The following is a 22,642-nucleotide window of genomic DNA, read 5'->3' on the forward strand; positions in this document are numbered from 1 at the left end:
TTTCTAAATTATGAATGCTATAGTAGATTCAATATTCTAAAGACTTTATTTTAAACAACCAAAACTTAAAAAAAAATTTTTTAAGAAGGAAACTCTTATTTATTCCTAAAATTTGGAAAGAATAAAGAAACCATAATCTCAAGATAAGTATTCCCAGAAGAAAATCATTCTCAGCAGAAATGAAGATAAGAGTTCTAAAAAACATAATCTTGATGAAAAATCAGGTAAGGTGAGACCCACAAAAGAACACCCAGCTCAGACATAACTAAATCTAAACAAGTCTACCAGTTTAATTAAATTAAATTAAAAGTGAAACATTTTCAAAATATATTTTGAATACAGATTCCACAAAGGGTAGGTCTGGAGAATTAAAAATAGATAACAGACGGATGGGATCTTTAAAGAGAGGGCAATTGTTTTTCCAGTGCTTGTACGAATACCATATCCTAAGAATATATGGTTAAAGTCTCTGGAAAACAAATGAAAGAAATCATAACTTCAGGGAACTAAAGGGCAAAATAAAGATTACTAGATTTTGAAGAATATTCCAAAGAAATATTCTAAAGAAAATGACAGCCTTCGCAGAAGTTGTCTGTTACAGGTTTATTGACCTTCAGAAACATAGGAGTTAATTTAGCTGATAAATCAATACTCTTAAAAACCAAACATTTAGTAAGCAAGCAGAACTTTAGTTCTAGGTAAAGGAATAAAGCCTGAGATAGAAGATTGTGAATCTGATGGGAATTTAAATTCCCTCCTGCCAGAAGAATTAGTTTGAAGAACCATGTTCTCTTGGGCCAAGTCGACTCCAAAATAATCACATTCTACTTGTCCAGCATGATTCTTCTGCAGGTGCAAAACAATTGAAAGAAAAACTGATCCTTTGAGGAGTTACCATTGTGTCCATATCATGATAATTTTTGCTTCCTGTGCATTACGTGGCAACCTTCCTGTCTTTATTTGATGCCATCTATTTTCAGGAAATCCCCATTCCAGTAAATTAAAAACAAAATTCTTGAGGGGAGACAAGTCCACAGAGTGATCCTTCTGACAACTCAGGAATATGTCTGGTGTTCAAATGGCTTAGTAATTAAATTTCCTAAGAAGAATATTTGCTCATTTGAAGATACCTGTAGCCTCCTGCAAGTTTGCTATGGACAACCCCTAACATTTGATATATGCTACCAAAGTCACGTTATCTAATACAATAAAACACAACATTGATAGAGAAGTGGTCACCGGGCCCTAACAGGTAGAAACTGGTCTAGGTTCAAACACATTTACAGGAGGGTAGGATTTTAAAAGGAGCAACAAACACAAATACTGCAGAAAAAAGATTCTACAGGAGTACCTGTGCCTTGTCAATCAATAACTGAGGAAGATCATCACCTGAAGAGGAAGACAGAAATCTTAGCCAAGTCTAGGCAATCACAATTGCAGAGAAACAAAAGGGAGCAGCTGCAATGAATCTTTAAAGGGACATTGTACACTAGATTTTTCTTTGCATACATGTTTTGTAGATGATCCATTTATATAGCCCATCTGGGAGTGTTTTTTGTAACTATGAATAGTTTTGATTATTTTTTAATAACATTGTGCTGATTTTCAGACTCCTAACCAAGTCCCAAAGTTTTAGATGTATATTGATGACTAGAGATTCAAGCTTGCTCTACTTTGTCTAATGTGTATTTTCATATGCAGGGTAGGGGGGAGGAGGGGAGTGTGGGCTTATCCTGATTTCCCAGCATCTTTCAGTGGGTGTCCCAGCCTAACCTCATCAATAGTGCTATACCCAGAGCTTCTAAGGAAGTTTTTAAAAGGTTTTATACTAGATTTTCATATCAGTATCTGTATATATTCTTCTTTATAGTAGTGTCTATTACGTGCAGTTATATGAAAATTGGTGTATACTGTCCCTTTAAGGACAGGTTAGTATGCAGAATAAACTCCCAGAAATACTCTCCTGTTCAACGTGGACAGTTACCAACAAAAACTCTGAAGTAGAGTGGCAGGCTGCCTCCTTTTGATTTAGCGTTCGCCAGAGTTTTATCCAGAGAAGCCCTGTAACTGGATTGTTGATAAATACTAGCAAATACATTGGTAAACAAATGCACAGTTATGAAAAGATTAAAAGGAAAGGCTAAAAACTGGAAACAAAAAAGTTTCAAAGTAAATCGGAGAAACCTAAGATGATTTAGATGGGTAAAGACGAGGAAGTCATCTTTCACTTTTATAATAGTAAAGAATTGACATTACTTTAGAACAAGAAAAACTGAATAGCAAGCTGAAATTGTGATTAACTAAAAGGTTAGAATAGAACTAAGAGAAAAACAATGCCAAGATCCGGTGTTAAAGAACTGAGCGCCCCGCCCAACCACACCTTTCACAATAGCCAGAAGAAGATTGTGAAAAATAAAGATTCCTTTAGTTAAAAGCCTGATAAACCCCTATGTAATGATCATAGGAAACAATACTGTTTAATTGAGAGTCTGATTAGAATGAAAGCATATGTCTTGGAAAGTTACACCTCTACCTAGGGAAAGAGGCAGAACAGAAATGGCTTCAACTTCATGCTTCCCTGTGCTTCCTTATGTCACCATATTCAATGTTTTGGGACTATATTTCAGTTGAGCTTTCCACTATCTGCATTTGGCATACTCTTTATTTGGACAAAGGAAATACTTTCACTATTTGTAAATAATGGATTCCAATTCAGAACCAAATATAACTTTCATTTAAAAGGGAATGTCTAGAAACAAATATAGCTCTTAACTGTTGTCCAGAATTTGATCTGTAGGGCTTGAGAAATTCTACTCTAACCAGTTGACCAGTCTGCTAAGTCACAGCCTTGGATTGCCTCAGGTTGTATGGTGGGAACATATGAGTCAACATCATTCAGCCATATTATTTTTAGTGTGCCAAGGTTCTGAGGTACCTCCTTACAAGCTTTTATTAATGTTGGTCTTTATCTCTGCAGGTTTTTGTTAGCTCTCTCTCCATGTGTGTCTTGTTCTATATATGATGATCTCCTTAAACAAAGCTTTACTTGATGATAGGATACCCTGCAAACTTACCTAAAGGGGTGATTGTATGCATCAAAGTTCTTGCACAAAGCCTGGAGTGTAAATAACAACTCAGCAATCTTAACCAATGAATTACTTACAAAGCTGCTTTCCTCTCACTGGCTACATATCTCACATACAAAGTAGGGTAATGTCCCTAGAGAATGGTCTTTTTAAATCAGTGATTAACTATAACCTCATAAGTTTAAAGCATAGGGCACGTAGCATGTATATTTATATAATTTCTGCGTTACATTTTTCCTTAGGCGCTGAATATAATTTGTCCAAGAGAGGATAAGGAATATTTTTTTTGTCAAAACATAAAAAGCAAAATTTTTTTCTTCTAAAACTGCTCCATTATTGAACATATACCATGAACAATTTATATAAAGAGGGAACATTTGTAAGAGCCAGGTTGGGATGAACTTCACTTATAAAAGCTTATACTAAACTACAGCCTCACCAAGGGACAGAAATCAAACCCTAAAGAGGGGAGCACTGTGGGGCACTTATGCTTCAAATAATAACATCACATTATATCCATACAAAATGAAGGCAAAGCTATCTAATTTCTCGTGTTGCACCAGGAAAACAAAACCGCTATGTTTTTTGCTATGAACATAGTTTTTTTTTACTATGTCAGCAGCACTCATAGATGTTGGGGGGAAAATACTAGAGCTTTTTTGTAAACAAGTGTGTATTACCATGTGAAGACCAAATCTAGTGGTATTAAAAAAAGTCCAATGGAAAATACCCCTGCCCCCAGTACAAAAAAATAAATAAAAAATAAATAAAATAAAAATCTTTAATTGTACAAAGAGGTAAAACAACAAAAAGACTGACTGATTCTAACATGCAGTTAACATGCACATTAGGACGGGTCCCATCTCATGCAAGTTAATAAGGGTTTATTCAGGGCTGTAATTGACCCTTATGATTGAACCAGAAGTAAAAGAAAAATATGCCAATAAAGGGAGCTTATAATTTGGAAGTGGGAAAAGTTATTGAAGGGGATACCCTAAATATAAATAACAAAGCTGATGTTAAGAAATGAATGACCATACAATAATTGTGAGAAATACAACTGATGAATATGAATAATTTAGGGTAACAGGGTTTCCCTGCCCTCCCCCAAATCCTGCCCTCTCACCTCGTGGCTGGGCATCCTGTTAATGAGATAAGAGGGAGGTGTTCCAGTCAGGCGCATGATCTGCTGCAGCTGATTAATATCTTTGTAGCCTTGTCAAGGGCTTTTGTTAACAACACAGTGCGGATGCAGATAAGCTCTTAAATCAATAACGCACATATTGACACACAAGCTTTAATCAACAACACGTGACATAGCATGCACTCAAAAGGTATTATCATGCAAATTCTTTCATTATTGCAAAAAGTTTCTAGGCTTCTATGACAAAAGGGAATACTAGATGAGTAATGATCACTAAGACAAAGTAATTTGCATTTGCTAATTTATAATAATAAACACATTAACATTCATATTCAAGTAAATCATGTTAAAGTCATAAAAACAGATGTCATGCTTTTATTCATATTGGAAGGGCTGAACATGCACAGATTACAGATTAAAAGTGCAGGGATCAAGTTAGTTTAGAGGAACAGCTCTCAAGATTGACATATTAAGAAAGCCTAAGAAGGAAAAAAGTTATACATGTGTATAACCTGCAAGTATAGCAAAATCATCATTTAATCAGCACTATAATGGTCAGAGAAACTCATTACCATAGGATGCCCATATATGTGTACTGTACAGTACTGCATCTTAAAATGATGGTAAAGAATAACGTTCATAAACAATGCTTATGAACTATGTTTTTTTACAATAACTTTCTGTTCAATCGAAATTTCAATGATAAAGCCTATTTTTTCAACCAACATGTACAAGTCATTTGTTTTCCTGTTCTTATTGAGATTGCACACAAACCCCAAATAAAAAAGATTTTAAAGGGTCATGAGTCCCCATTTTTTTCTTTCATGATGCAGAGTATGCTATTTTAAACAATGTCCCAGTTTACTTCTGTTTTCTGCTTTGCTTTGTTCTCTTGGAAAACTTTTTGTTGAAAAGCATACATAGGCTATGTTCTGCTGATTAGTGGCTCCATATATATGCCACTTGTTATTGGCTCACCCGACGTGTTCAGCTAGATTCCAGTAGTACATTGCTGCTTCTTCAACAAAGGATATCAAAAGACTGAAGCAAATGTGATAATGGCAGTACAATGGAAAGTTGCACGCTACAATTATATAGCCTGTCTAAATCATTAAATATTTTTTGGGGGGTTTAGGTTCCATTAAAGGGGTATGAAACCCCAAATTTTTCTTTAATTATTCGGATAGAAAATACAATTTTTAATTTAATTTGTTCTCCTGGTAGAGCACTTCTTTCTTCGTATGCAAATTAATATGACCCTAGGGAGGTCTCCCTATGGGTGATGGGGGAAACCCAGACGTGGACTCCTTGCCCTGTGTGCTTAGAGGAATGTGGCTGCACCTCACGGACGAGGCCCATAGGAGGCCAAAACGATCGTCTGGGGTTGTCATGTTCCTTGTTCAGTGGAATATTGCCTGGTATTTCGGGGCTGGACTGACCTTACTTGGAGGGATCAGACTGATATACTACAGGAAAGTTTTCTGAAACAACTGATAAGAGCGTCAAGAAAGCCCACACTTAAAAAGCAAAGACTACATATATAGCACTCACGGGGTTGTCATAAGTGTAACTGTCATGCAAATGGGTCACTTTATATACCAGACAACTTTAAATGCAAGTTAGAGTCTTGGATATGTTCATATGACTGTGAACAATTAAAATATAACTTTCATTATAAATACATAATAAAATAGAAAAAACTGAGTTCAAAACGCTCTTAGGAGCCTATCATAGTGGCAATATTGGGTATTGAAAAATCAAGATGGAGGAGACTACTATGGTGGGTTGAGGAGGAGTGCCTGTGGTTGAAAGAACAACAACTCAGACGGTTTGTCATAAACTAGATGTTTGGTACAATAGCCATTAAATGTAATAAACTATCCTAATCTTGGCACTCACTAAATTGAGGAAGAGACCATAAGGAATATTAAAGGTACTAAGCACAATAGGTAAAAAATTGCATAATGTGAATTGAACCACTTGTGGTGGTATTATTTAGCAAGTTGTATTATTAACATTCCCCCGTTTGAAAATAGTACTGATTTTAACAGTTATCCACGATAACCCTGCAAATGAGTTCAGTTGAAATTATTCAGAGGTACATATTATGGCTAGTTATATCGGTAAGTCTCTATGTTATTTAGACTCAAATGTCAGGTGATACTAACCTGGTTGATCAACAAGGGTGTTTGATTATGAGCGTTAGTTTGCTACATAAAGGTAACACCTATGGAAAACAATTAAAGTACCAGTGCTTTATTTTATCAAATTTAACATGTGATGGATAAGCTTGGGTGTGCGTACAAAACTTACAGTACCAACTTACATATGCATAAACAATGTTGTAAACACTTGGGAAAATACCGCTGAATATTGTAGGTAGCCTACCAGTAATGAGTATATTAGTTATTAGCACCCTTTGAAAAAGCCGGTTAGGCGAAACATGTTAAAGACGTTAGGGTAATGGTGAGGAGTCCTAGGAGCTCCTGTATTTTTAGATTGCCTAAGGCTGCCTTTGGTCATAGTTGTCAATGGGTCCTAGAAGTGTAATATTGAATTGAGACTCAAAGGTGGGATTATGGGGAGAAGGAATACTTAAGGAGATTGTCATTTAAAAGCAGTTGATAAGCCTTGCCTGTTGCCGCACGGCAGTTAAACGCGGCTAATATTTGGAATTACACATATATAGAATGTCATCTTCACTCTCATAACATCGGTTACCATAAATTACAGTAGAACGAAATACTGAAAGCCCTCTTATTACTTTATGTGGCATAATAGTAACTAAGATTTATTTCAACAGTAACCGTTCTGGTAAAGTACATATTTTGACATAACTGGTCTATATATAGCTTTTTAACATATTGGAAAAGAGAGATTGTAAACACCACTGTTCTCCTTTTAGAAGTCTTTAGTTACTACCATTCAGCTGCTTATATTATATACCGACGCAAAATCTAAGTGGCGATAATAACTAATATACTCATTACTGGTAGGCTACCTACAATATTCAGCTGTATTTTCCCAAGTGTTTAGAACATTGTTTATGCATATGTAAGTTGGTACTGTAAGTTTTGTACGCACAGCAAAGCTTATCCACCACAGTAAGATGTTAAATTTGTAAAACAATTAAAGTACCAGTGCATTAGTTTGTCAAATATAGAAGCCCTTTTTGAACCATTGGTGTTACCTTTATGTAGCAAACGAACGCTCATAATCAAACACCCTTGTTGATCAACCAGGTTAGTATCAGCTGACATTTGAGTCTAAATAACACAGGGACTTACCATTATAACTAGCCATAATATGGCATAATATGTACCTCTGAATAATTTCAACTTAACTTATTTGCAGGGTTATCGTGGATAACTGTTAAAATCAGTACTAACTGTTTTCAAACGGGGTAATGTTACTAATACAACTTGCTAAATAAGAACACCACAAGTGGTTCAATTCACATTATACAATTTTTTACCTATTGTGCTTAGTACCTTTAATATTCTTTATGGTCTCTTCCTCATTTTAGTGAGTGCCAAGATTAGGATAGTCTATTACATTTAATGGCTATTGTACCAAATATCTAGTTTATGACAAACCGTCTGAGTTGTTATTCTTTCAACCACAGGCACTCCTTCTCAACCCACCATAGAAGTCTCCTCCATCGTGATTTTTCAATACCCAATAGAACCACTATGATAGGCTCCTAAAAGCGTTTTTAACTCAGTATTTTCCTATTTTATTATGTATTTATAATAAAAGTTATATTTTAATTGTTCACAGTCATATGAACATATCCAAGACTCTAACTTGCATTTAAAGTTGTCTGGTATATAAAGTGACCCATTTGCATGACAGTTACACTTATTGCAACCCAGTGAGTGCTATATATGTGGGCTTTCTTGCCTCTCTTATCAGTTGTTTCAATAGTCTATTACTACATAGCACCACATTCCAGTTATCAAGTGGAGCGATTGAGCTCACTTTAACTACAGATAAATCAAGGGGTATACATATTCACTTTGCTGCAGTAGTGCCATTGGTCCTTCTCTTTGTGTTTACATGAAAGTTTTCCTCTGTGAAAAGCACACTGGTCTAAAAGAGGCTGCTCCTGGGTGGTAAATCACCATAGAACTAGCTGATGAGCTGTTGTTCGTTCCTGGTAGAGTGCTTCTCTCTTCGTATGCAAATTAATTTGTTCTCATGTTATTCTTTGCTGAAGAGATACCTAGGTAGGTAGCGTGCACATGCCTGAAGCACTACATGACAGGAAAACAATTTATGTAAGAACTTACCTGATAAATTAATTTCTTTCATATTGGCAAGAGTCCATGAGCTAGTGACGTATGGGATATACATTCCTACCAGGAGGGGGCAAAGTTTCCCAAACCTCAAAATGCCTATACATACACCCCTCACCACACCCACAACTCAGTTTAATGAATAGCCAAGTAGTGAGGTGATAACAAAAGGAGTAAAAAAGCATACAAAAAGAGGAACTGGAAATACAATTGTGCTTTTATAATAAAAAAAAAACATAACCACCATAAAAATGGTGGGCCTCATGGACTCTTGCCAATATGAAAGAAATTAATTTAATCAGGTAAGTTTTTAGATAAATTATGTTTTCTTTCATGAGGCAAGAGTCCATGAGCTAGTGACGTATGGGATAGAAATACCCAAGATGTTGAAGACCACAGAAGAGTCAATAGAGAGGGAGGGATAAAATAACAACAGCTATTTCCACTGAGAAATTAAATCCACACAATAATTAAGTTTTTCTTAAAAAAAAACTTAAATCAAAAGCAGTAGAATCAAAACTGAGACAGCTGCCTGAATAACTTTTCTACCAAAGACTGTTTTAGTAGAAGCAAAATACATCAAAATGGTAAAAACAATAAAAGTATGCAAAGAAGACCAAATTACTGCTTTGCAAATTGATCAACCGAAGCTTCATTCTGAAAAAGCCCAAGAAAATGGCAACTGAACTTTGTAGAATGAGCTATAAATCTCTGAGGCAGAGCCTGCCCTGCCTCTAAATAAGCCTTGAGAAACAAAAGCTTTAACCAGGATGCCAAAGAAATGGCATAGGCTTTCTAACCTTTTCTGGAACCAGAAAAACAACAAATAGACTAGACGTCTTCTGAAATCCTAGTAACCTCGATATAGAATTATAAAGCTCTTACCACATCCAAAGGATGCAAAGAACTCTCAAAGAATCCTTAGGATTAGGTCACAAAGAAGAAACAACAATTTCTCTACTAAAAAATAAAGAAGTCAATAAAACAACTTATCTAGATGAAAAAATCAGATAAGGAGACACACAAGAGAGGGCTGATAATTCAGAAACTCTTCTAGCAGAAAAGATAGCCAAGGGAAACAACACTTTCCAAGAAAGTAAATAATCCTCAAAGAAAATATAAGTTCAAAAGAAAGAGTCTACAAAATCCTTAAACCAAATTAAGACTCCAAAAAGAAGAAATTAATAACTTAACAGGCTTGATACAAACCAGTTTGAACAAAACAGTGAATATCTGGAAGTTAAGCAATCTTCCTAAGAAATAAGAAAGAACAGAGATTTGTCCCTTCAAAAAAATTGTAGACAAACTTAATCCAAACCATCCTGAGAAACTGTAAAATCTTTGGAATTCTAAAAGAATGCCAAGAGAATTTATGAAAAGAACACCATAAAATATAGGTTTTCCAAACCTGATAATACATGTTCCTTGAAACAGACTTATATTATACTAATACAAATATATATATATATATATATATATATATATATATATATATATACACATACACATATATAAATTAGTAATTTGAGATCCCGATGGAAAAATCGGCCTTTGAAACAAGAGGGCTAGCCAAAGAGAAAGCGGCCAAGGATGGCAACTGGATATCCGGACAAAATCCACATACCAAACCTGTGAGGCCATGTTGATGCAATCAGAAACACATGAGACTGTTCCAATATGATCTTGGAGATCACCCTTGGAAGAAAAAAAAAGAAGCGGAAACATGTAGCCAGGTTGCAAAACCAAGACACTGCTAATGCATCCCCCATCTCAGCCTGAGGATTCCTGGGCCTGAAAAGGTACCTTGGAAACTGAGAAAATACATCTGTATAAAGATATCACTCTCACGGACGTAAAGTCTGACGGCTGAGATAATCCACCTCCCAAATGTCTAAACCTGAGATATGAATCGTAGAGATTAGACAGGAGATGAATTCCACCTAAGAACGTATTCAAGATACTTCTTAATTGCTAAGGAGCTGTGAGTCCCTATTGATGATTGACATATGCCATAGTTGTGATATTGTCTGTCTGTCTGAAAGCAAAATGAAAAGTTCTCGTAAAAGAGGCCAAGCCTGAAAGAGCTCTGAAGATATCACGGAGTTCTAAAATATTGATTGGTAACCTCGCCTCTTGAGGTTTCCAAACCCCTTGTGCTGTCAGAGACCCTCAGGCAGCTTCCCAAACTGTAAGACTTGTATCCCATTTGAATACAATCCAGGAAGGACGAACAAAAGGAGGCCCCCCTGAAAAAACCATGATAATCTAATCACCAAATCAGAGAGAGTTGGCTATTGGCTAAGAGTTGAAAACGTCACCTCTTAGCAAAAATAATTTTTAGCCATGGGCTGCTGTAGCAGCTAAGAACGGCGAACGGTTGAAACAAATAAAGGAGCTTTCTACATGAAGTATCTTATACTTCATGAATGAAAGTCCCCTTTATTTGTTTCAATAGTCAATCCTAGTGTTTGTAAAATGCTAGGATTTACTTTCACTTTAACAGAGAACAAAAAATGTTCAAATGAAAAATAAGGAGAATTTTTAACAAAACTGTCTGATACAGGATCCTTTGAGACAAAGAAACCTTCATCAGTAGAATAAACTTAAAGGGACATTCAACACTGCCCACAACATTAATCTATGTTTCAAAACTAAATAAAACAATCAAGCTGCAAGGTGCCCCCTTTCTCTTACTTACCACCTTCACTGTTGAATCGTCATTGTTATCTTCCAAATTGGTGTCCTAATATGTCTTCCTAACTCCCCCCACCGTGACGTCTTCACCTTCTTTCTCAAACTAGCAGCCAATGAGAGCCCATTCCCCGGACTGAAATCCAAGCTCGTTCATGGCCGTTAGCGCATGCGCAATATACTAGGAACACTAAAAGCGGAACCAAAATAATCGAAGTTGTTTCCGTTACGCTGATATTACTTACAGTAAGATAATCGGAACGGAAACAACTTGGGTTATTATGGTTCCGCTTTTAATGTTCCTATTGTATCGCGCATGCGCTAACGCCCGTGAACGCGCTGGGATTGAAGTAGGAGAAATGAGATAGAACTGCCGGCTAGTTTGAAGAAGACGAGCTGTACGTCACAGTGGGGGGAGTTAAGCAGCCATATTAGGAGACAAATTTTGAAGTTATCGATGAGGATTGAACAGTGAAGGCAGTAAGAGAAAGGGGGAACTTTGAAGCTTGCTCTTTATACTTAGTTTAGAAACTTAGATTATTGTTGTGGGCAGTGTTGAATGTCCCTTTAAGTATGCTGTCAGTCAGAACAAAATTAATTAAATCTTAATAATTTTGAAAAAACTTTGTAAGTTACTTAAAGGCAAAATAGCAGTCATAACCTTTATGATAAAAGCAATAACATGATATTTGCAGATGAAATCAAGTACATGAACTGAGAAAGTAAAAACAGTAAATGTCATTGTACATATAGAAACAGGATTAATATAAAATATGATAAATAAATGCCACATAATTGAACTGAAGAAAATAACAACAGCTTAGAAATGAAAAAAAACACAGTTAGCTTTGAAGAAGTCAGAGTCAGGATCAGAATGAGACATCTCGCAAAATGTAACAGAAAAAGAAAAATAACATTAGGCAAAACATTCAATTTCCACAATGTAATAGTTTCAGTAGATAGGAAAACAAAGATTGTATTTTTTTTTAAAAGAAAAAATAAATTAAAAAAGCAGACATAATAGCTTTCAAAAATCATGAAAACAGCGAGCAATAGAGGAAGAGGGGTAAAATAACTAAATTTTGGCACCAAAATTGACGCATTACGCAAAAGGAAGTTACAAAATATTTTACCGCAAAACCAACACCAGTAAATGAAGCAAATCGCATCATAACAAACGCAACTAGGCGCAAAAACAACTAGCGTCAACAAAGACGCAGGAAATTACGAAATTTGCGCCACCAAAGGCGCACCTTTGCAGCAAAAAAAATTGCGCCAAGAATGACGCAATAAATAACAGCATTTTGCGTCCTTGCGAGCCTAGAATTACCCGTGAAAAAAATTGAAAAACAAGTCAAATTAGAAAAAAGACTTGAGACCCCAGGTAAGAAAAAAAGTTTAAATAAACTTCCCAAACAGGATTCCTATACTGAAATGGGAAATATACATAGACCTGACTCATGGCAAATATAAGTACAATACATATATTTAAAACTTTATATTAATACATAAAGCGCAAAACCATAGCTGAGAGTGTCAAATAAAGATACATACTTACCGAAAGACACCCATCCACATATAGCAGACAGCCAAACCAGTACTGAAAACTATCAGCCAGCAGAGGTAATGGTATATAAGAGTATATCGTCGATCTGAAAAGGGAGGTAGGAGATGAATCCCTAAGACAGATAACCCTTGAAAAGATTTCCCATGAGGGAAACCATAAAATCAATAGGTGATACTCTCTTCACATCCCTCTGACAAACACTGTACTCTGAGAGGAATTGGGATTCAGAATGCTTAGAAGCGCTTATCATAGAAGAAAACAAAAACAATCAAGCACAAACTTACTTCACCACCTCCATAGGAGGCAAAGTTTGTAAAACTGAGTTGTGGGTGTGGTGGGAGGTGTATGTATAGGCATTTTGGAGGTTTGGAAAACTTTGCCCCCTCCTGGTAGGAATGTATATCCCATATGTCACTAGCTCATGGACTCTTGCCAATTACATGAAAGAAATAGTGCTGCCATCTAGTGCTTCTGCTAATGTATAAAAAACTGCTGCCATATAGTGCTGCAGACGCATGCACACTTGAGCTTACATCTTTAGTTTTCAACAAAGGATACCAAGAAAACAAAGAGTTTTTGATAATAGAAGTAAATTGGAAAGTTCTTTAAAATTATATGTTCTATCTGAATCATGAAATAAAATTTTGGGGTTTTATGTCCCTTTAAACATTCATATTGGTCACAGAAAAATTACTGACCAAATTGACATTTGGCAAAGATTTAAAAGACTGCAAATGTCCTCAGCAAAAAATCAAGTAAAGACCCTAGCACTTCAAGGGATAGTAAACTACAAAGTCAATATATTATTTTTGTGTGTAGGTAGACTGAAAAAAATGTCATACAAAGAATGTTTTGTTAACCCCTTTTGTGGAGGAGTTAATATCTTCTTTATATAGCAAAATCAACACCCTATAGAAAAAACATCATTTATGCTTACCTGATAAATTTATTTCTCTTGTAGTGTATCCAGTCCACGGATCATCCATTACTTATGGGATATTCTCCTTCCCAACAGGAAGTTGCAAGAGGATCACCCACAGCAGAGCTGCTATATAGCTCCTCCCCTAACTGTCATATCCAGTCATTCGACCGAAAACAAACAGAGAAAGGAGAAACCATAGGGTGCAGTGGTGACTGTAGTTTAATTAAAATTTAGACCTGCCTTAAAAGGACAGGGCGGGCCGTGGACTGGATACACTACAAGAGAAATAAATTTATCAGGTAAGCATAAATGATGTTTTCTCTTGTTAAGTCTATCTAGTCCACGGATCATCCATTACTTATGGGATACCAATACCAAAGCTAAAGTACACAGATGATGGGAGGGACAAGGCAGGATTAAGCGGAAGGAACCACTGCCTGAAGAACCTTTCTCCCAAAAACAGCCTCCGAAGAAACAAAAGTATCAAATTTGTAAAATTTGGAAAAAGTGTGAAGCGAAGACCAAGTCGCGGCCTTGCAAATCTGTTCAACAGAGGCCTCATTTTTAAAGGCCCAGGTGGAAGCCACAGCTCTAGTAGAATGAGCTGTAATCCTTTCAGGGGGCTGCTGTCCAGCAGTCTCATAGGCTAGGCGTATTAAGCTCCGAAGCCAAAAGGAAAGAGAGGTTGCCGAAGCTTTTTGACCTCTCCTCTGTCCAGAGTAAACGACAAACAGGGTAGATGTTTGACGAAAATCTTTAGTAGCTTGTAAGTAAAACTTCAAGGCACGGACTACGTCCAGATTATGTAAAAGACATTCCTTCTTTGAAGAAGGATTAGGACACAATGATGGAACAACAATCTCTTGATTGATATTCTTGTTAGAAACCACCTTAGGTAAAAACCCAGGTTTGGTACGCAGGACTACCTTATCTGCATGAAAAATCAGATGAGGAGAATCACATTGTAAGGCAGATAGCTCAGAGACTCTCCAAGCCGAGGAAATAGCCATCAAAAATAGAACTTTCCAAGATAAAAGTTTAATATCAATGGAATGAAGGGGTTCCAACGGAACTCATTGAAGAATTTTAAGAACCAAGTTTAAGCTCCACGGGGGAGCAACAGGTTTAAACACAGGCTTAATTCTAACCAAAGCCTGGCAAAATGCCTGGACGTCTGGAACCTCTGCCAGACGCTTGTGCAAAAGAATAGACAGAGCAGAAATCTGTCCCTTTAAGGAACTAGCTGATAATCCTTTGTCCAAGCCCTCTTGGAGAAAAGAAAATATTCTAGGAATCCTAAGCTTACTCCATGAGTAATTCTTGGATTCACAATAAAGATATTTACTCCATATTTTGTGGTAGATTTTCCTGGTAACAGGCTTTCGTGCCTGTATTAAAGTATCAATGACTGACTCGGAGAAGCCACGCTTTGATAGAATCAAGCGTTCAATCTCCATGCAGTCAGTCTCAGAGAAATTAGATTTGGATGATTGAAAGGACCTTGTATCAGAAGGTCCTGTCTTAGAGGCAGAGTCCATGGTGGAAAGGATGACATGTCCACTAGGTCTGCATACCAAGTCCTGCGTGGCCACGCAGGTGCTATCAGAATCACCGATGCTCTCTCCTGTTTGATTTTGGCAATCAGTCGAGGGAGCAGAGGAAACGGTGGAAACACATAAGCCAGGTTGAAGAACCAAGGCGCTGCTAGAGCATCTATCAGCGTCGCTTCTGGGTCCCTGGACCTGGATCCGTAACAAGGAAGCTTGGCGTTCTGGCGAGACGTCATGAGATCCAACTCTGGTTTGCCCCAACGATGAATCAACTGAGCAAACACCTCCAGATGGAGTTCCCACTCCCCCGGATGGAAAGTCTGACAACTTAGAAAATCCGCCTCCCAGTTCTCCATGCCTGGGATATGGATTGCTGACAGGTGGCAAGAGTGGTACTCTGCCCAGCGAATTATATTTGAGACTTCTAACATCGCTAGGGAACTCCTGGTTCCCCCTTGATGGTTGATGTAAGCCACAGTCGTGATGTTGTCCGACTGAAATCTGATGAACCTCAGTGTTGCTAACTGAGGCCAAGCCAGAAGAGCATTGAATATCGCTCTTAACTCCAGAATATTTATTGGAAGGAGTTTCTCCTCCTGAGTCCACGATCCCTGTGCCTTCAGGGAATTCCAGACTGCACCCCAACCTAGAAGGCTGGCATCTGTTGTTACAATTGTCCAATCTGGCCTGCGAAAGGTCATACCCTTGGACAGGTGTACCCGAGACAACCACCAGAGAAGAGAATCTCTGGTCTCTTGATCCAGATTTAGCAGAGGGGACAAATCTGTGTAATCCCCATTCCACTGACTCAGCATGCATAATTGCAGCGGTCTGAGATGAAGGCGCGCAAATGGCACTATGTCCATTGCCTCTACCATTAAGCCGATTACCTCCATAACACTGAGCTACCGAAGGGAGCGGAATGGAGTGAAGAACACGGCAAGCATTTAGAAGTTTTGATAACCTGGACTCCGTCAGGTAAATTTTCATTTCTACAGAATCTATAAGAGTCCCTAAGAAGGAGACTCTTGTGAGTGGGGATAGAGAACTCTTTTCCTCGTTCACTTTCCACCCGTGCGACCTCAGAAATGCCAGAACTATCTCTGTATGAGACTTGGCAACTTGAAAGCTTGACGCCTGTATCAGGATGTCGTCTAGACACGGAGCCACCGCTATGCCTCGCGGTCTTAGAACCGCCAGAAGTGAGCCCAGAACCTTTGTAAAGATTCTCGGGGATGTAGCCAACCCGAAGGGAAGAGCTACAAATTGGTAATGCCTGTCTAGAAAGGCAAACCTTAGAAACCGATGATGATCTTTGTGAATCGGTATGTGAAGGTAGGCATCCTTTAAGTCCACTGTGGTCATGTACTGACCTTCTTGGATCATGGGTAGGATGGTCCGAATAGTTTCCATTTTGAAAGATGGAACTCTGAGGAATTTGTTTAAGATCTTTAGATCCAAAATTGGTCTGAAGGTTCCCTCTTTTTTGGGAACCACAAACAGATTCGAATAACAACCCTGTCCTTGTTCCGTCCGCAGAACTGGATGGATCACTCCCATAACTAGGAGGTCTTGCACACAGCGTAGGAATGCCTCTTTCTTTATCTGATTTGCAGATAGCCTTGAAAGATGAAATCTCCCTTGTGGAGGAGAAGCTTTGAAGTCCAGAAGATATACCTGAGATATGATCTCCAACGCCCAGGGATCCTGAACATCTCTTGCCCACGCCTGGGCGAAGAGAGAAAGTCTGCCCCCCACTAGATCCGTCGCTGGATAGGGGGCCGTTCCTTCATGCTGTCTTAGAGGCAGCAGCAGGCTTTCTGGCCTGCTTGCCTTTGTTCCAGGACTGGTTAGGTTTCCAGGCCTGCTTAGATTGAGCAAAAGTTCCCTCTTGTTTTGAAGCGGAGGAAGTTGATGCTGCACCTGCCTTGAAATTTCGAAAGGCACGAAAATTAGACTGTTTGGCCTTTGATTTGGCCCTGTCCTGAGGAAGGGTGTGACCCTTACCTCCAGTAATGTCAGCAATAATTTCCTTCAAACCAGGCCCGAATAAGGTCTGCCCCTTGAAAGGAATGTTGAGTAATTTAGACTTTGAAGTCACGTCAGCTGACCAGGATTTAAGCCATAGCGCCCTACGCGCTTGGATGGCGAATCCGGAATTCTTAGCCGTTAGTTTAGTCAAATGAACAATGGCATCAGAAACAAATGAGTTAGCTAGCTTAAGTGTTCTAAGCTTGTCAATAATTTCAGTCAATGGAGCTGTATGGATGGCCTCTTCCAGGGCCTCAAACCAGAATGCCGCCGCGGCCGTGACAGGCGCAATGCATGCAAGGGGCTGTAAAATAAAACCTTGTTGAATAAACATTTTCTTAAGGTAACCCTCCAATTTTTTATCCATTGGATCTGAAAAAGCACAACTGTCCTCAACCGGGATAGTAGTACGCTTTGCTAAAGTAGAAACTGCTCCCTCCACCTTAGGGACCGTCTGCCATAATTCCCGTGTAGTGGCGTCTATTGGAAACATTTTTCTAAATATAGGAGGTGGGGAAAAAGGCACACCCGGTCTATCCCACTCCTTGCTAATAATTTCTGTAAGCCTTTTAGGTATAGGAAAAACATCAGTACACACCGGTACCGCATAGTATTTATCCAGCCTACACAATTTCTCTGGTACTGCAACTGTGTTACAGTCATTCAGAGCAGCTAATACCTCCCCAAGCAACACACGGAGGTTCTCAAGCTTAAATTTAAAATTAGAAATCTCTGAATCAGGATTCCCCGAATCAGAGATGTCACCCACAGACTGAAGCTCTCCGTCCTCATGATCTGCATATTGTGACGCAGTATCAGACATGGCCCTTACAGCATCTGCGTGCTCTGTATTTCTCCTAACCCCAGAGCAATCGCGCTTGCCTCTTAATTCAGGCAACCTGGATAATACCTCTGACAGGGTATTATTCATGATTGCAGCCATGTCCTGCAAGGTAATCGCTATGGGCGTCCCTGATGTAATTGGCGCCATATTAGCGTGCATCCCCTGAGCGGGAGGCGAAGGGTCTGACACGTGGGGAGAGTTAGTCGGCATAACTTCCCCCTCGTCAGAATCTTCTGGTGATATTTCTTTTATATTTAAAGACTGATCTTTACTGTTTAAGGTGAAATCAATACATTTAGTACACATTCTCCTATGGGGCTCCACCATGGCTTTCAAACATAATGAACAAGTAGGTTCCTCTGTGTCAGACATGTTTAGTTGGAATAATTTTTATTGCAGAACGTGTAGAAGAATATATCACATAACATACATTTCAAGTAGATCCCTCTCCCCTCCCCTCCTACATTTAGAGATCTCCATCTCCATATACATTTTCTTTGGATGTCCTTATAGTCTCTGCATATATAAGTATATTTTTCAACAAGAAAGAGGAATGAGCAGCATTGCAGAAAAAGATCTCTTATAGTCCAAACTTCCTCCTCCTTTCTCTGTAAGTTTTAACTATTTTCTCCCATGATGGTAAACAAGCAAACAAACAAAACAAAAAAAAAAAAAAAAAAAAAGAAAAAAAAAAACCAAAACAAAACAATTTTTTGAACAATACAATAAAACCTGAACATCAACTTGCCTGTCTCATTGGTTTGCCCGCTGCGGATCCGAGGAGGGCCCCCCCCCCAAGCCGTCCACTGATCAGTCCACACAGTCAGCGTCTCATACCTCCTTATGAACCTTGTTCCCTGTCTGTGATTGCTTTGTTTGGGTCTCATGTTTTAGTATATACGTGGGTTTAGTATCCCTTCAGGATCCAGTATTCCCATATTTTCAGAAATTGATCGTGATTGGACTGTATGAAAGATGCCGACTCAGACATTTTGTATGTGTTTTTAATTTTTTCCATTACCTCCCCCCAAGCCGGTGTCCCTGTTTTCCAGTATCTGGCCACGCTTATTCTGGTAGCTGTGCATAGTGTGCGTATAAATGTATTTATAGCCTTATTATATGGTTTGACCCGTTCATTTAACAGTGCTTGAGACATGGTCAGGTTTATATTTTCAGACAATACCTCGCTTATCAGCCTAGACAATCTAATCCATATCTGCTGTACCTGTGGGCAATCCCACCACATGTGTTTATAGGTTCCTGTCTCTACACAACCTCTGTAGCAATAATTGTTGCCTTTTTGGGTGTAATGTACTGTGATTGTTGGGGTGAGGTACCACCGGAAGATGGTTTTGATACAATTTTCTTTGAAGTCTGCGCTCAAAAGGCCTTTCCCTGCAGTTTGGAATATTGTCTCCCATTCCTCCCTTGACTTTATTGTATTTGTGTCTCTTTCCCATTTCTCCATTAGGGATGTTTTAGAAGTGTTTTTAGTCGACTGTATCGTGATATATATGTGGGAAATAATTTTTTTGTGTCTTATACTGGAGCTAGAGTATCTTTCTAATGTTGTTAAATTCTGTCTACGACTTTGTGATATGAATTTTGTGATTGTTGATGCTATCTGTAGATACAAAAACCAATGTAGTTTTTCTGGTAATATCTTTTCCTGTATCAGTTGGAATGTGGCAATACTACCGTTATGTAAGAAGTCAGCCACCCTGTAAAGCCCCTTATTTTCCCACTTCCCAATCTGTCCGTGAAAGTCCTGTCCAATAAGTGTTTTGAGTGGTCTCGTTAGAGAATTTGTCGGAAATATCTGTAAGGTCGTCGATATCGTATTCCACATCGTCATCATCTCTACTGTCACTTTCGAGGCTTGTGTCTTTTTAGAAATTTGTCCTGGCTGATCCCACAATATATCATCCGGATATTTGTAGCCAGCCATCAGAGTCTCTATTCGCACCCACACTAGTTCATTTGGCCTTTTACCCATTAGTGTGGTCTGCGCCAGTCTTGCTGCCTGGTAATAATTTAATAAGTTTGGAACCCCCACTCCACCTAGTTGTTTGTGTTGTATTAGTATTTGAGATGGAATTCTAGCCTTCTTGTTACCTCTAATAAATTTAATTAGATCCGATTGTAGTTTTTTAAGTTCCACTAGAGGAATTTTTATTGGAAGGGCCCTGAATAGATATAATAACCGAGGGAGAATGTTCATCTTAATGGCCGATAATCGGCCGTACCATGAGAAGCCTCCAGCCCTCCAAGTGTTTATCTCTTTTCTAATAGTCTTATATAGGGGGACGTAGTTTAATTTATACAGTTCTGTAGTGTCACTTGAGATTTTAATACCCAAATACTTAAGTGCCTCCTTTACCCATTTAAATGTAAAATTGATGTCAATAAGTTTTTTTGTGGGATTTGGGAGTGCTATTGGTAGAGCTTCACTCTTATCTAAATTGACTTTGTATCCTGAAATATCAGAATAGTCTTTTAATATTCGGTATAAGTGCGTCAGAGACGTCAACGGTTTAGTCAGGGTAAGAAGGACATCATCTGCAAATAGGGATATTTTAAATTCCTCTCCACCCACCCTGACCCCGTGGACATCTGGGTCCCGACGAATTGTCGCTGCTAGTGGCTCTATACACAATGCAAATAGCAGTGGCGACAGGGGGCAGCCCTGCCTTGTGCCATTGCGAATGTTAATAAGTTGAGATTGATAGCCTGCTGCTCTAATATGTGCTGTAGGGTGGGAATATATGCTCCTAAGCGCTTGAATAAATGAGCCGCTAAACCCCATTCTGTCTAGTACCTCAAACATGAAGTCCCAGTCTATCCTATCGAACGCCTTCTCCTCATCCAATGATAGGATCAGAGAAGGCGTTCGCATTCTGTTAAGGTAGTCCACCAGGGAGATCATGCGCCTCATATTGTCTGGGGCTTCTCTGTCCATAATAAACCCCACCTGATCCAGATGAACCAGATCAGGTAAGTGTGTTTTAAGACGGTTTGCTAAAATTTTGGTGAGGATTTTTATGTCTTGATTGATTAGGGATATGGGTCGATAACTTTGACACAGTTTAGGATTTTTACCTGGTTTGGGGATTACCACTATTTTGGCCTGTAAAATTTCTGTTGGGATTTCTTTGCCCTGTAGGATGTCATTACAAAATGTCACTACATGCGGGATTAGGGTTGTTTTGAAAAGCTGATAGTACTCTCCCGGAAACCCGTCAGGGCCTGCCGCTTTACCTGGTTTTAATTTCTTAATGGCCATGAGTACCTCCCTGGTCGACACCTTCGCATTCATCTCATCCTTAATATTTTCAGTAATGCGTTTGAGTGCAGCAGTGTCTAGAAATTTGTGTAACAGATTTTTTGTGTGATCATTGTGTACTGTTTTTTCCCCATCATAGAGGTGTGCGTAATATTGCGCGAAACTATTCGCAATCTCTTGGGGGTTTGAAGTGTATGTACCATCTGTTTGTTGTAGATACGGTATTGTGATAGATTTTGTTTTCTCCCTAAGCTTATGCGCTAAGTATTTGTCTGGTTTATTGGAGTATAAGAAGTATTGTGACCTTAGTCTGTGAGCTGCTTTTAGAGATGCTTTGTTCATAATAGTTGCTAATTCCGATCTTTTAGTTTGGAGTTCTAGAAATACTTCTGTTGAAAGATTTTGTTGATGAAGTGTAGTGAGGGTGTCTATCTGGGTTTGGAGTGAGTCGACTAAGTGTCTGTTAGCCTTATTAAGAATAGATTTTTCTTTAATAAGTAGACCTCTAATAAATGGTTTGTGTGCTGCCCATGCGTTAATCGGGTTAGAGGTGGTACCTGTGTTTAATTCGCAGTACTCTGTTAATGCTTTAGTCATAGAGTTATGCATGCCTGGGTTCTGTAATACAAAAGAATCATACGTCCAGGACCGTGTCGGGCTAGTATGAAATGTATCTTTAATGTGTACTTGTACTATAGAATGGTCTGACCACGAGCATGCGTGTAATGTAGAAGACACTAAATCCGGGATCCAAATCTGGCTCAGGTAGATGTAGTCTAACTTAGAGTAAGACCTATGTGCATGGGAGTAATAGGTATAGTCTGCAGTTCTACCGTACAAAGTGTCCCAGGAGTCTATTAGGTTATGGGATAAGAGAATCTCTTATTTTTTTAACTAAGGAGTTGTGTCTCAACTGCTTCTGAGTCAGCTTCGAATCTTTCGTGTCTTGATGAGCATACATTGAAATATTAAAATCCCCTCCTAGCAATATCCTAGCCTGTGACCATTGAGTTAGTATATAAGCGATATTAGCAAAGAAGGATGTTCGTGTTTCATTTGGTGCATATATATTACACAGGATTATTTGTTTATCCCGCAGTCGCCCCCGCAAAACCAGAAACCTTCCTTCTGGGTCTTTGATAGTCTGTTCAACTATAAACCCTAGAGATTGATGTATCAAGATTGATACTCCCCTTTTTTTCTTATCTGTAGTGGAGTGGTAATGT

The 22,642-nt window shown here is 38.5% G+C and overlaps 1 protein-coding gene across 2 annotated transcripts in view; it reads right to left on the minus strand.

The window, feature by feature from the left end:
• LOC128653483 (mitogen-activated protein kinase 14) overlaps positions 1-22,642 on the minus strand; it is a 350,993-nt gene that overhangs the window by 16,015 nt on the left and 312,336 nt on the right. The window contains exon 9 of one of the 2 annotated variants that reach the window (XM_053706818.1): positions 4,213-4,292. The exons of the other annotated variant lie outside the window; for it this stretch is intronic. Within the exon in view, the coding sequence (XP_053562793.1) occupies positions 4,213-4,292 (80 nt within the window). The remainder of the gene's footprint in view (positions 1-4,212; positions 4,293-22,642) is intronic. 2 annotated transcript variants of the gene reach the window in all.

The sequence above is a fragment of the Bombina bombina genome, chromosome 3 (assembly GCF_027579735.1).
Source record: "Bombina bombina isolate aBomBom1 chromosome 3, aBomBom1.pri, whole genome shotgun sequence".
In the NCBI taxonomy this organism is placed as follows: domain Eukaryota; kingdom Metazoa; phylum Chordata; class Amphibia; order Anura; family Bombinatoridae; genus Bombina; species Bombina bombina.